This window comes from Erythrolamprus reginae, chromosome Z (assembly GCF_031021105.1).
Source record: "Erythrolamprus reginae isolate rEryReg1 chromosome Z, rEryReg1.hap1, whole genome shotgun sequence".
Classification (NCBI taxonomy): Eukaryota; Metazoa; Chordata; class Lepidosauria; order Squamata; family Dipsadidae; genus Erythrolamprus; species Erythrolamprus reginae.
Window position 1 is genome coordinate 97,685,248 of NC_091963.1, and position 15,843 is coordinate 97,701,090.

General features: G+C 42.9%; 1 protein-coding gene across 7 annotated transcripts in view; it reads left to right on the forward strand.

The window, feature by feature from the left end:
• Positions 1–15,843, forward strand: part of ANKRD17 (ankyrin repeat domain 17) — a 133,808-nt gene that overhangs the window by 93,319 nt on the left and 24,646 nt on the right. For all 7 annotated transcript variants that reach the window (XM_070726723.1, XM_070726724.1, XM_070726721.1 and 4 more), the window contains 4 exons: positions 971–1,146; positions 3,616–3,778; positions 5,266–5,361; positions 7,213–7,329. In XM_070726723.1, the coding sequence (XP_070582824.1) occupies positions 971–1,146; positions 3,616–3,778; positions 5,266–5,361; positions 7,213–7,329 (552 nt within the window). The remainder of the gene's footprint in view (positions 1–970; positions 1,147–3,615; positions 3,779–5,265; positions 5,362–7,212; positions 7,330–15,843) is intronic.

The following is a 15,843-nucleotide window of genomic DNA, read 5'->3' on the forward strand; positions in this document are numbered from 1 at the left end:
TAAGATTATTAGAACCTTCCTGAAGGTATGTTTGCTGTCTGAAAAGAAAGTCTAATAAGGTTCCTTCTCCAATTAAAGTAAATTTATTTTGTTCCTTTATAACTCCACATAATTCAAGTTTTTGGGCTTTTTCCATGTATGTTCTTTCTTGGGCATTAGATTATCTTCTATTTGAAAAGGCTACATAAGCAGTTTTAAGTATGCTTTGGTTGAAAATCTCATTGAACTCAGCATCTGAACATAAAATATGAATGTTTCATAATGCATACTATACATTCTATTGATGTAAAGTACCTGGATCTGAAGAAGCAAAAATGCTTTAAATATGGCATGAGCAAACATATTTTTCCTAAATGCAACTCCATAAAGGAGATGCATTTATAGCTGCAGGCATGGGTCTTTTAAAGAATTGCCATCTGAATAGCGAGCATGGCCATTTCTAGATGCAGTTCAAGACCTTTGCCCATTTCAGATCCAAATTCCTTTCTCTTGTACATGTGTAAATTGTTCTTACTTGTGATCTTTTATGTAAAGAAAAATTTAATAATAGTTAAACATTTTTCCCTCATACTTTTTTTACCAAATAAGAAAAATTAAGATTTTAAACTATTTAACAATCCATATAATTTAACAATTTAACAATCCATACAAAATCTGTTTATTTTCTTGATATTTTCTTGTTGATGTTATTCAGTTTTAGTGTCATTCTGAGGTAGATATCCTGCCATTTATTTGTGGTGCAAAGCCTCCCCTGCCCCAATGATTCCTGTGAATTGTTTCAAACATTAATAATCAAACCAATCAGGAGTCAGTCTTCTTCCCTTTTTACTTCTAGTACAGAAAACCACCATAAATGTTTAATAATGCTTTGTCTATACAGTAGAACTATATTGGTTGTTTTATTTTATTGTTGTTTTAATTTTTTACATATTTCACCTGAGAAAATATAATGTTATTATTGTCCATCTAGACTGGACTGACACCATTAATGGAAGCTGCTTCTGGTGGCTACGCTGAAGTAGGCAGAGTTCTTCTCGACAAAGGTGCTGATGTAAATGCACCACCAGTCCCTTCTTCAAGAGACACCGCTTTAACCATTGCAGCTGACAAAGGACACTACAAATTCTGTGAACTGCTTATTAGCAGGTATTATAGTTTATCTTCTCCTCAACGCTCTGATTTTTTAACTGGTTGCAGAGTCATGACCTCTTGGTTCTGTTACCAGTTAAAAGGTCTAATATGGGCAATTAATAATTCCATAAAACATTGAATATACAGTATAGTGGATTGCGAAGTAGTACATGGAAGACAAATTCCACTTCCAACCTAAACACAAACAGCTATAGCATTCATTCCGGAGTCTTAAATAGCTGTCGAGAGCCATCCTAATTTGTATATTAATTTGTGGTTTTATAAAAAGTATCTTGTGTGGGGCATTCAAAATATTATAAATATACTGCACATTGTACAAGGAAGAAGAATGGCAGTGTAATATATAATGGTTACATCTCTTCATGGGTTTAGCTAAAGCTACACTGCCTCAAACTAAATAGACTACAGCAGTGATGGTGAACTTTTTTTTCCTTCGGCTGCCCACACCCATAATTCAATGCTGCCCTGCCACCCATGAATGTGCGCACTCCCCCCCCCCCCCGGGTGGGCCCAATAGGTCCCCAGGCTCCAGAGGCTTCTCTAGAGCCTGGGGAGGGGGGGGGGGAATGCCCTCGCCCGCCCCCGGTGGCCCTCCAGAAGCTGGAAACACCCTTCCAGAGCTTCCACATGAACCAAAAATCAGCTGGCTGGTGTGCATATACGTGCTGGAGCTGAGCTAGGGCAACAGCTCATGTGCTAGCAGATATGGCTCCACATGCCACTTGTGGCATGCGTGCCATAAGTTCGCCATCTCTGGATTACAGGGATCTTGTCTTTTCTGCCTTACCATATTGGTTCACTCTTTGAGAAATCAAATCAGACAGTCTTTCCATCCCAAAAATACTTACTATGGGCTTGATAAAATCTTGGCTGAATGTAAGCTGAAAATTTGGGATCAAGACACACATACAGAATGTGCATATATAGAGAATATTTGTAAAAACCAGAACATTTTTAATCCTATGAGAATAATGAATATTTGACAGAATTGTGAAAATTAACACTAATCATTAGATTATTATTCTTTAATACATTATTATTATGCTCATTCAGAATAATAAGAATGTATTTTGAATATGGGATTCAGTAGAGGGGCTCAGCTGTTCAATCTTTATAATTAATAGTAATAATAATTTATTAGATTTGTATGCCGCCCCTCTCTGAGGACTCAGAGCGGCTCACAACAAGCAATACATATGCAAATCCAATATTAAAAAACAATTTTTAAAAACCCTTATAAAAAACAATCATACAGTCCAGACAAACCATACATAAATCGGAACAGATAGGGGTATGTCAATTTCCCCATGCCTGGCGACATAGATATATTTTCGGTGGCTATTATAAACAAACATTCATCCCTCTTTTTTTTTGCACAGTTCATATTTCAAAACAGTACTGTTTCATTGTAATTTATTTTATTTTATTTGTAACATTTCCCATTTTTTGGTAATTCAGAACAGTTCCAAACTAAATTTTGAATTTTATAACATAAAATAAGGGGGAAAGATCTGTTAATATAGCTGCTTAATATTTGAGGAGCTATAAACTATTTAAGGATTCCTGGTTATCTCACAAGGGATTGCAAGGAAATGATAATTTAATTGGATGGGTCAATTGTTTATAATCTGATTTCTCTATAGGTTCCTTACCAGTACGGGCCACTCTGTGCACCGGTAGTAAAAACCATAATGTGCACGCATCCCAGTGAGATTTTGCTTCTGCGCATGCACAATATTTTGGTAATTTTTTCTTTCCACACATGTGTGGAAACAAAAAATTGCCGAAATCTCTTTTGTGCAGGCATCCTGGTGAGAATTTGCTTCTCGCCAGGATGCCCACGCCCACCTGCTAGTCACCCGGAGCTGCACCTGCATCGCACCAGTAGTGGTGGTGAGTAGGAATCCCTGCCTGAGTTATCTGTATACTGTATCATAAAATCACATGAGATGGACGGCCCTATAAATATTATCAATAAATTGATTAATAAGTTGTTGTTGTTATTATTATTATTATTATTATTATTATTATTATTATTATTATTATTATTATTTTATTAGATTTGTATGCCGCCCCTCTTCGAAGACTCGGGGCAGCTCACAACAACAAATCCAATAATTAAAACTATAGCTAAAAACCCACTATCATTACAAACAGTCAATACTAACCAATCCTAACCACACATAAATCTTGCTAGCCAAAAAGGGATACATCAATTACCCTATGCCTGGTGACATAGAAAGGTCTTCAGAGTCTTGCGGAAGGCGAGGAGGGTGGGGGCAGTTCGAATCTCCGGAGGGAGTTGATTCCAGAGGGCCGGGGCCGCCACAGAGAAGGCTCTTCCCCTGGGTTCCGCCAGATGACATTGTTTAGTCGACGGGACACGGAGAAGGCCTACAGAGTTTTGAGGAGGGAAATTTGTCTTCCTTGTTGATTAATCAATCTTTTTTATTTTTTTGGTAGGGGAGCTCACATTGATGTTCGTAACAAGAAAGGAAATACTCCACTATGGCTTGCTGCAAATGGTGGTCATTTAGATGTTGTCCAGTTATTAGTACAAGGAGGAGCAGATGTAGATGCCGCTGATAATAGGAAAATAACACCCCTAATGGCAGCCTTTCGAAAGGTAAATATTTTTTTATCTTTACTTAACAGAAAACACAGAAAGTCCTTGAATTACAACAGTTTGATTACTGACTATTTGAAGTTACAACAGCACTGAAAAAAGTGATATGGCTATTTTTCATACTTATAACCTTTGCAGCATCCCCATGGCGATTCATATCGACCTTCTGACAAGCAAAACTAATTGGAAAGGCAGATTATTCAGTTACCAACTGCGGCAAGAAAGATTGTAAAATAGAGCAAAACTGACTTAAATGTTTTGCTTAGCAATAAAAATTCTGGGCGCAATTGTGCTCATAAGTTAACAACTATCTATACCAGTGATAGTTTTTGCTCAAGTGCCAAAAGGGTGCACTGCCTATGCCTGTAATGCAATGCCCTCTCCTGCGCATGCGTGCACAACCCCCCTTGCCTTCCCACTTATGTGCGCAGGCCTCATTGTAAACCTTCAGACTTCCAGTAGGCTCATTGGGATTACTGCTATGGATTTTTATATTTTACATTCTGTGATTTTACATTGTTATTTTATCTTGTGTGCTGATGAGATAGGCATTTATATAAATTTGATAAACATTGCACAGGAACAGGTTTGTTGAGGTATAAATTTAAAAATTAGGAGACATTGCCAATACAATCTGAATATTTCACATCTGTTTGAGTTACATTGCACTTATTTTATAAACTGTTTATATGTTTCCAAATAAAAGCATCTAAAGTGGTTTATTTTGAAACAATAATACTTGAAAATTAGGATGTATTTTAGTTGGATGGATACAGTTCAGATTTGCCATAGCTTTACAATTTTAAGAAACAACGTATTTCAGCAGATAATGTCTCAATCCATATTCTGATAAAAGATTTACATAGTTGTCTCCATCAGTATTCCTCCAGTGGCAATCTCAAATGCCAGGATTTTATTCCAGTTTGTTTGTTTTGTTTACAATTTTAAAAGCCCCACTAATAGATGTTAAATCTATTTCATTTTTTTCTGTTCTATATGTCTAGAAAGGGAAGTACTGTTATGGGTTTTTTTGAAGGTAAATTCCAAACCTTTATTTTTGCTCAGGTTTTAAACCTAGACTTAGAATACTTTATTGTCACTTTGAGTGTGCACTAATCAGCATACATTAAAATGAAATTATGTTGCATGCAACTCTCAAGGGATCTCCTTCTCTAATATAAACAAACATGACAACACAAATACATATATATATACATACATAAAGACATACATACAGACATACATAATGATGCATATACCTATATATATGACAGAGAGAAACAACAGACTATTGAATTAATTGAATAAAAATGATCCTGGAAAAGAGATCATCTGTTGGTTTTATGAATTTGCATGCATATATATTCCTTACAGTGAGGAAATGATTTTGCAGCAGGAAGATGTTTTAGTGAACTGTCATATAATTTTGAAATACATTTTTCATGTCTTTAAATATTTATCAGTGATACTGATAATTTGTTTCTTAGGGTCATGTGAAAGTTGTACGCTATCTAGTAAAAGAAGTCAACCAATTTCCATCAGATTCTGAATGTATGCGATACATAGCAACAGTTACTGACAAGGTAAGAGTTATTTTTTCTTTCATATTCTTCAGAATATTAGACAGAAATATATTTCGCAGTGGTTTCTGAAATCTGTGCTCAACTCAGTCCTAGCATTTGTTTAGATTTTTTGTGGTCTTAGAATTTTAACTCATTTATAGCAGTATGAAGAATGTAAATAATAAGTAAAAATAAATAACAGAAAATAGTCATTCCTGAAAACACTAAATATACAGATGGGGTATCTTGCCAATTTCTGTTTCATATTTGGCAACGTAGCAAGTAACTATGACCAGTGATATATCTGAAATATCTGGTCTAACACTGCTGATGTTATCTAGTTAGGGCAGGGTTCTGCAACCTTAAACACTCAAAGAGACATTTGGAACCATTTCCCACAGAAAAGAAAACACCGGGAGCTACAAAACCTGAGTGGGTGTGGCCAACTCAACATTACTCTCACCCAAGCCACATGACACATACACACCAGCCATACCTTCCTAGGTTTTATAGCTCCTGGTGTTTTCTGTGGGAAATATCTCTCTCTCTCTCTCTCTCCCCCTCCCCCCCCCTCTCTCTCCCTCTCTCCCACCCTCCCTCTCTCTTTCTCCCTCCTCTCTGTTCCTCTCTCTTCCATTTCTCTCTCTCTCATGTTTGTTTTCTCTCTTTCCCTTCTCTCCCTCCAGCTCTCTCTCATTTCTCTCTCCCTATCCCTCTGTCTCTCTCCTTTGTTTCTCTCTTTTTCCTCTGTCTCATTCTCTACTTCCATCATTTCTCTGTGACTCTCTCTTGTGTGCACACACGAACGAGGATTTTGTCTCTCGTATGAGCAGGGATACCATCCGCCAACAAATGGCCAGGCTTGGTCAAACCACAGCAAAGGTGCATGGAGAAGGCAGGTTGACTGGCTGATAGGTGAGCATCTTTGGTGAGGGCACTTTTGTTTTCTCCAAGTGATCTCCAGGGTGGTCCCGCAAGGTTTGACGGGAAAGGGGGATGGCCCCAGCGAACCTCACATGTTCACCCTGAGGGTCAGGCTCAGGCAAAGCCATATCGCCCTTTTCAAGGATGCTTGCCCATCTGCTGATCAACCTGTCCACTCCATGTGTCTTCACCGTGCTTTGGCTGAGCCCAGCCAATCATTGAGGAAGGTATCCCCGCTCGTGTGTGCCCTCCCGGCCCTGTAACAGCCGGCCAGGGGAGGAGGAGGGTCGTCTTCAGGGAATCTGCTACTGTGGCTCATGCTCACTCCTCAGCTGTGGGCCTATCCCTCTTTCTGTCTTACACTCCTCCTGAACCCCATTCCCGCCCCATTAGTGAAGTTGGCATCGGCCATGCCTAGGTTGGGCTAGTGTCTCAGGCGGAGAGCAGGTCACGCAACTGGGTAGGCAGAGAGCCACAGGAGGGGGGTCAAAGAACTGCCCTGGCAGTTGTGAGCAGCCCTGAGTCTACGAAGAGGGGCGGCATACAAATCTAATTTATTATTATTATTATTATTATTATTATTATTATCATCATCATCATCATCATCATCATCATTATTATTCTGTATGCATGTCCAGAGCATTGAGTTGCCGACACCCAAATTATGTTAATAAAATATCTATAAAATAAGCAAGCTCAGAGAGCAGCAAGGACCGACCTGCAGTGAAATATCTGCATATGTTCTTTATCTTATAAAGATTGTCTGAAAATTATATCATAAGTTATGGTATTAAACTTTTTTTCATTGGTTAGTTGAATATTTTAACTTTCCCAAATTTTTGGAAAGCTTGTGTCATGAATTTATTTCATTTCATGTCATTGTGTGCTGTATTGGTCAAATCATTGGTGCTCATTTCTCCTCTTTCTCCTTCTCCTTTGCTATTTTAGGAAATGTTGAAAAAGTGTCATCTATGTATAGAATCAATTGTTCAAGCCAAAGACAGGCAGGCTGCAGAAGCAAACAAAAATGCAAGTATTCTTTTGGAAGAATTGGATCTGGAAAAGGTAAGTAAACCCTTTTCTGAAAAGTTTGATTTTGATTTTGAACAACCAACAATGATAGAAACATTGTTTTTGTTTATTTATGTTATTGTTTTTTCTTAATTATGTATTTTTAATTTTTGTTGAAATATAAACATATGTTTATCCCAAGCATGTTTAAACTCAGTAACAAATGACTGACCCACTATATTCTCTAGAAGTTGATTCCAAGCTTTCACTATTCTTTCTGTGAAGCAATATTTTCTTTACTTTACATTATTTTATATTACTTTTGAACTGTCCTCCTTCAGTTTGATGGTATGCCCCATGTTCTTGACTTTTGCTTAATATTGAAAATATTGCCTTCTAGAACCTTATTCACATCCTTAATATATTAAAGGTTTTAATCATGTTCCCCTCTCCCCTTTTCTCTTCTGTCCTCCAAGCTGCACATATTCAGTTCCTCCAGTGTCTCCTGATACGTTTTGCCCTCTTGACCTTGCACCATTTTTGTTGCCCATCTCTGGACTCACTCAGTCTTATCAATATCTTTTTAAAGGGAGATCTTCAGAATTGGAGATGGCGTTCCAAATGGGGTACAGCTATATCCTAATGTAACAGGATCAGGACCATCTTTTTTGTGCTGCTGATCCTTCCCCAGAATTGTGTTTGCCTTCACAACTGCCCAGCCACACTGTTAAACAACAATTTGTATATTGTTTTTATTGACATGTTGTGAGCCACCCCAAGTCCACGGAGAGGGGCGGCATACAAATCCAATCAATAAATAAATAATAAATGAATAAATAACACTGAATTAAACCAGACCTTCTAAAAATAAAATTGGAACCTCAGAAGCATTTTTCAAGGATGAACTACTACTTTTTCAAACTATTGATTTTTTTTTAAAAAAAAGTTACACTTTTATTCAGATGCACATTTCTGGTCAGCTCTCAAAATTAATCACTCCACAGAGTAAACTGAAGAGTTCCTTACATACCCCTATATACCATGCTGGCTAAGATTTCACACAGCTATTTCCTCTTACCTGGACTGTTGAGACACTCCCAACCCTGGCCAATAAACAATTTCCCTAGAACAACTACTACCAGCAACTCCTATAATTAAGCAATATAGTGTTAAGTTAAAGAAATCAGGAATACTTCCTAACTTACCTTGTCCTGCTATTGATGTTTTTAAAACTATATTTGCTCAGATGTGCACTTCTGATCAGATGCTCTCACAATAAGTAATGATGTATAAGCCAGTAACTTGTTTTGTTAGGTGAAATTTCAGTTCTCTATAGCTCATGGTGAGCAATTTCCTAACAGCAAACCCCTGTTCCCTGCAAATACAACCAATGATTTAACTTTAACTGGCATGAATTTCTATCAGTAGACATAAGGTTGCTGCCACCCAATCTACGTGTACTCTCCATTTCAGTTCTTTTTTTCTGAATACTTTTTTGCATATTAGTATGATTTTTTAAAAATAAATTATATGAATATTGTTAGAGGATAATACTGTCAAATGTTACTTTTTCATCTGTATGGTCAATCTAAAAATTGCCAGTGTTATTTAGATTTTGTGATGACTGTATTTGTGCAGTTTTAAATTCTAAAACTTTAAAATGTCTTTTTCTCCACTTGCACTGCTTCGGAGAGTCCAACATGGGTTAATCTTCAGCCTAGCTGGAAGGGACTGAGTTAAAAATTAGCATAATTTACTGGTCCAACCCCCATGCTGCCCTTCCCGGGTCAGTCTAAAAAACTCAGTCATAGTGTAGGGACACATGAGTTTTTCCTCCTAGGACTCTTAGAGTCTAGGGGTAGTTTTAATTGGTTTTTAATTGGTTTTTAATTGATTTTAATTGTATATTTATCTGAATTTAACTGTTTGATTAATAAATATGCTAAATGTGCTTAATGAATTTTCTCCTTTCTGTTTCTATTCCAGAATCATGGAGCAGCTCACCTTGAGGTGATTGGGCCCCTGCTCTGTGGAGTATTGCCCTAAATCATCTTCCCCAGGTCGGAGCCTCTTCCCTGCGTGGGTACAGCTCCCAAGACTGGGTGTTACCGGAGATGGAGGTCCCTGGCCTGCGCGGCCATACCGTCCTTTGGAGCGGTTTTTTTGGACTCAGCAGGAGAAGATTCAAATCTCCCGCCACAAACCGCCATCGGCAGAGGTCCCCGGCCTGCGCGGCCATACCTCAGGGCAAGGCGTTTTTCTACCAAGTTGGGCCAGGGCGAGCAGGAATTTGAATTTCCCGCCCAAAAACGCCGCCCGGGATCGGAATTAATCCGACGATTCCCTTTTGCCGCCTGAGACGGCTACGTAAGGGAACGGCCATTAGAAGATGGCGCGGCACACAGGGGGCCGCCATTTTGGAGCAGCCGATTTCCGGCTTAATGCCTAGAGAGGCAGAAAGAGACCGGATTTCCTGTTACACAGGAAAAGAACAGCGGTGGCCATTTTTCGCTCGGTAATACTTGTTATAACAAAAGAAAAAGTTCTTTTCTCTACCCTTGCGTTGCGGAGGCTTGGAATTAATTCCCCAATGGCTGATCTTCCACAGCAGGGGACAGCAGAGCCCTCAGCCGCAAAAGCCAAGGAGAAGACTCACTCCTCAAAGGCAAAGTCAAAAACCTCTCAATCATCATCTGGATTAAGAGAGGCCGAGCGTCGAATTAAGGCATTGGAGGAGCAACTAGAGGCTCAGAAGCAATGCAATGCCGCTGTCTCATCAGTGCCAGGTCAGAGTGGGGGCATGATAACTGAGGGATACCTGGCAACGCCTACCACCAGCCTTGCAGGATATGATCGCTTCAGCATATTCGCATGGCATAGCAGCTGGGGTACAACAATACACGGCAAGTGCACCCCCTCCCTCTCCACACCCTCCTCCTCCTTCCCTGCAAAGGAATATTTGGGCAGCCCCAGCCCCCTCGTCACCTGCGCATGATTCATTCCTTGAAGACCCTGCGTTCAGAGGACAGGGATCAGAGCCAGATGATGGCCTGTCTGAGGATGAAGGGGCACCCCCAGAACCGCCAGTGTATACAGGCCTCTTTAGGCCCGCTATCTTTCGCGTGCTGCTCAATAAGGCGAAGATGACTGTGGCTTTGGGCACCCCTGAAAAGCCCACAGACCCAACATCAGCCCCTCCTCCGGCCTCGAGGGTGCTCACAGAGCTCCAAAGGGATGCTGACCTTATACCAGCCCCTAAACTTTTTTTGGACAATGTACAGAGGCCTTGGCAATATCCAGCAGCTGCTCTTGGCCCAACAGCCTCTGAGCGTAAGTTTTACGCATTTGAGCCTGAATTGGAAAAGTTACTTGAATTTCCATCGGTGGATGCTCCAATTGCAGCCCTAGTATCTAATGCATTAGTCCCTTCCGATGTGGCAGATGGCCTAAAACCGGAAGACCGGAGGGCAGAGGGAATAAATAAGAAAGCTCACCAGATGTCGGCATGGGCCCTCAAAGCAGCTTCGGCAGCCTCATTTTTTAACAGAGCTTCGGTCCTTTGGCTCCAGGAAATGCTCTCGAAGCTGGGACCTGAAGAGGGTCGCTTAAGGCAGGACCTTAACAAGTTGCTAGCTGCGGCGGAATTTTCGGCGGATGCCACTCTATCTGCATCTCGTTTCTCCTCACGAGCCCTAGCAGCAAACCAATCATCCCGACGCTTACTCTGGCTCCGGACTTGGCAAGCTGATGCCAAGTCCAAGGGGCGTCTAGCCGCGGCCCCATTTGATGGGTCAAAGTTGTTTGGAGAATCTCTTGACAAGGTCCTTGTGGAGGACAAGGACAAGAAGAAAGTCATGCCTAGAACTTACAGAAGGCAGGAAAGACGCACTGCTCCATATTTTAGGCGCCAGCCCTTTCGGGCTGAATCTTCCTCCTCTACACCCCAGGCTGGAAGATCATATACACAGGGGTCCTACTCCCAACTGTCCTACAGAGGGGACAGGGGTAACTTTGGAGATCGGAACAGGCAGTTCCAACAAACAAGGAAGGCCTATAGAGGTTCCAACAGGGGAGGCTTTAGAAGGAACAAATGACTTTACCACGATAGTTCCCATAGGAGGGCGGCTGCAGCACTTCACCGCCTCCTGGGCATCTATGTCCACCGACACTTGGGCCATAAACACTATAACTCAGGGACTCACCCTGGAGTTTGCCCTGAACCCTCCAAACAGATTTCTGGAGTGTCCGGTACTTTCCAACAATCACAAGCGCAACCTCCTTTACCAAGAAATTCATCATCTATTTCAAATCAAGGCCATCGAGAAGGTTCCACCACACCAGGAGAAGCAGGGGTACTATTCCATAGTGTTTATAGTACCCAAGGCCTCAGGGGGTTGTCGCCTCATCCTCAACCTGAAGCAGTTGAACCTATACATAAAATACCGCAGGTTCAAGATGCACTCTCTAAGGACTATACTAGCTGCAATACGTCAACAGGACTGGCTGACGTCAATAGACCTCAAAGAGGCATACCTCCATGTCCCAGTGCATCCAGATTCCAGGCAATACCTCCGGTTTTGTTTCGAAAACCACCATTTTCAGTACAAGGCCATGCCCTTTGGCCTATCATCAGCTCCCAGGACTTTTACAAAGTTATTGGACATCCTCACCGCAGAGCTAAGGACACGTCCTCTACGCCTGATGGCGTATCTGGACGATATCATCATACTGTCCAGCAGCTCCAGTCGGGCACGACGCGACCTGTCAGAGACTATAGAGACCTTGGCAGAGGCGGGGTTCTCAATCAATTACCAAAAGAGTCATCTCATACCAACCAGGTACTTACCTCACCTAGGTACCAACATAGACACCATGGAGGGCAAGGTCTTCCTATCGTCGGACCGCCAGGTCAAGGTCAAGGCGTTGATCACAGAATTACAACGCAGCCGTACAGTAACACTGGCGTTTCTGTCCCAACTGTTGGGAGTTCTCATATCCTGCATAGACATTGTTCCCTGGGCCAGGCTACATGCCAGACCACTGCAGTGGTTTCTCATTCCTTTTCAACAGAACCGGACCAGCCACTCTTCCAGATTGGTGTCAATTTCACCAGAGGTGCGCCGATCGCTCCCATGGTGGAAGTCGTCAGCGCTACATCAGGGGTCACCGTTCCTACTACAACAGGAGGTGACGATAACTACGGACGCGAGTCTCTCAGGTTGGGGAGCTCACTCCGAGGTAGGGATGGCCCAAGGATTATGGAGTCCAGAGGACCTCGCATGTCCCAACATCAATTACTTGGAACTCAGAGCGGTCCACCTGGCTCTACGACACTTTACGGGCCTGGTGAGGGGCCAAAATGTACTGATCCTTACAGACAATGTGGCGACCAGGGCACACATCAACCATCAAGGCGGCACGAAATCAGGTCGCCTGATGAGAGAATCTCAGTCCCTGTTCAGGTGGGCAGAGCAACATCTCGCATCTCTACGAGCAGAGCACATATCCGGCACCTCCAACATACAGGCGGATTGGCTCAGTCGGACCACTATCGACCCGACAGAGTGGAGCCTGAGCTCAGATCTTTTTCGGGACATTGTGCGCAGATTTGGGACTCCGGAAGTGGACCTATTCGCCACCTGCCACAACACTCACTTACCGAGGTTCTTCTCAAGGTTCCCATCACCAGGAGTGGAACAGATCAATGCTCTAGCCTGCCCGTGGCCGAGGGGTCTGCTGTATGCATTCCCCCCCCGTCTGCCTAATACCGAGGGTAATACACAAACTATTACAAGAGCAAACAGAAATTCTCCTGGTGGCTCCTCACTGGCCCAGACGCCCTTGGTTTGCGGACCTCATGGACCTTTCAATTTCTCCCCCTTGGCGCATTCCACATCACAAGGTGGTACTGATGCAGGGGTCAATTTGCCACCCAGACCCCCAGTGGTGGAGTCTTGCCGTGTGGCACTTGAGGGGGAGAGGTTAAGGAAGGAACGGATCCCAGATAAAGTGATATCCACCATACAGGCAGCACGCCGTCCTTCCACAACACGGATTTACCAAGCTACCTGGAAGGCTTACTGCTCCTTCTGCAGAGGTCGTGATCAGGATCCTCAGTCACCATCAGTGATCCAGATTCTGGAGTTTTTACAAGCCGGTCTGGATAAAGGATTGGCTCCAAATACACTTCGCAGACAAACGGCAGCTATTGCCGCAATACTTAAGATGGACTTTGCTACTCCAATCTCCCAGCACCCATGGATTCGGGATTTCATTAGAGGAGCAGCGAACATCAGACCTCCTACTATACACCGTTTCCCCACATGGGATCTGCCACTAGTATTACAGGCCCTCACGGAGCCTCCCTTTGAACCCTTGAGGGAGATACCGCTGCGTCTGTTATCACTAAAGACGGCTTTCCTCACTGCAATCACATCGGCAAGGAGGGTCTCTGAGCTCTCAGCCTTATCAGTACGACCGGACTTATGCATCTTCCACACCAACAGAGTGGTCCTCCGACCAGATCCTGCCTTCCTACCTAAGGTGAACACGGTTTTTCACAGATCTCAGGACATTGTGCTACCGGACTTTTGTGCCCAGGGGTCTCATCCACTGGAACTAAGATGGCACAAGTTGGATGTTCGACGGGCCATCAAACTTTATATTAGACGGACTAATACCTTTAGAAAAACGGAAGCCCTATTTGTCTCCTATTTTCCAGCATCTATGGGGAGTAAAGTCTCGCCCAAGACAATTAGTTGCTGGATTCGTTCCTGCATCATCACGGCATACAAATCACGGTCTACACCGATACCAAGAGGCATCACAGCACACTCAACAAGGAGTGCGGCCACTTCAGCGGCATGGACGACACAGGCCCCGATTGACGATATTTGCCGTGCGGCAACTTGGGCCACACCTAATACATTCGTTAAACATTACAGATTGGACACTTTCGCTTCTGCTGAAGCAGCCTTTGGACGCAGAGTACTGCAGAGAGTTTGCACCGATACTGCGCCCCTGGTCCAGCCTTTCCCCCCCTAATAAGTTAAGCTTGGGTATATCCCATGTTGGACTCTCCGAAGCAGTGCAAGTGGAGAAGAACCGTTGCACTTACCTGAACGGTCTTCTCGCTGCACTGCAAGGAGAGTCCAAACCCACCCGGCTGTTTGGGCCCAGGGTCTCAGGGTTGTCATAGTTTGAGTTATTTCAAGTTAGTTGATTAATAAAGTTCCTTGGTTTACTATCACTATGACTTCGTTTTATTGTAAGACTGACCCGGGAAGGGCAGCATGGGGGTTGGACCAGTAAATTATGCTAATTTTTAACTCAGTCCCTTCCAGCTAGGCTGAAGATTAACCCATGTTGGACTCTCCTTGCAGTGCAGCGAGAAGACCGTTCAGGTAAGTGCAACGGTTCTTCTTGGCATTATTTGAAAAAGGAGCCCACTGACGGTCAATAAGAAGTCCTGGCTCCCAAGAAAATCATTGGATTAGAATTTGAAATTCTCCAATGAAATTCTTGGGGTTGTTAAAGTTGATTTTACATACAAATAAATTTTACATACAAATAAACACTTTGTTCACAACTTTCCGACTGTGAACAGTGGTGTTAGAGGTTTGTGAAGCCTCTTGAATTTTCAATATTTCTGCGCAAATATGACCTAAAGTTGGATCTATTCGCCAAACAAATCCTAAAACTAGAGGATCCAGTTAAATAGATAAGTCACACTGTATCATAAATCAATCAGAGTCCAGAAGGAGTTAGGTGGCCTATAAATTAATTAAATTAAATTAAATTGCTTCTTGACCCCTCAGCCGCTTTTGATACCAGATGGAGAGGTTGGGAGTGGGAGGCACCGTTTTACGGTGGTTCTCCTCCTACTTCTCCAGTCAGTTGCAGTCGGTGTTAGCAGGTGGCCAGATGTCAATTCCTAGGTCCCTGCCTTGTGGGGGTTTTCAGGGTTCAATCCTCTTGCCCCTGCTGTTTAATATCTCTACATGAAACTGCTGGGTGAGATCATCCAAGGGCAGGGATGAATTACCATCAGTATCCTGATTACACTCAACTATACATCTGTATCTACTCAGTGGAGATAATGTGCTGGTGTCTGGAGGCTGTCAGGGTCTAGGCGTTGATAGGCTCAGACTCAATCCCGACAACACGGAGTGGCTGTGGAGTTTGCCTCCCATGGACAATACCAACTGTCCGTCCATTACCCTGAGAGTCTTTACCCCCCTCAGAGAGGGTCCGCAAACTGGGCATCCTCCCCGATCCACAGCTGACCTTAGAAGATCATCTTTTGGCTGTGGCATAGGGGGCATTCGCAAGAGTACACTTTGTGCACCAGTTGTGGCCCTATCACTTCTCACAGTCACTGACGCCCTTATCACCTTGAAGGTTCTATTACTCCAATGTTCTCTGCATGGGGCTGTCTCTGAAGACTGTTCAGAGACTACAAATTGTGCAAAATGCAGCCATGCGAGCTGTAGCTGGGCTATCAGGATCTGTCCACATTTCAACATCACTCTGTGAGCTGCACTGGCTGCCAATTGGTCTCCGGGCGCA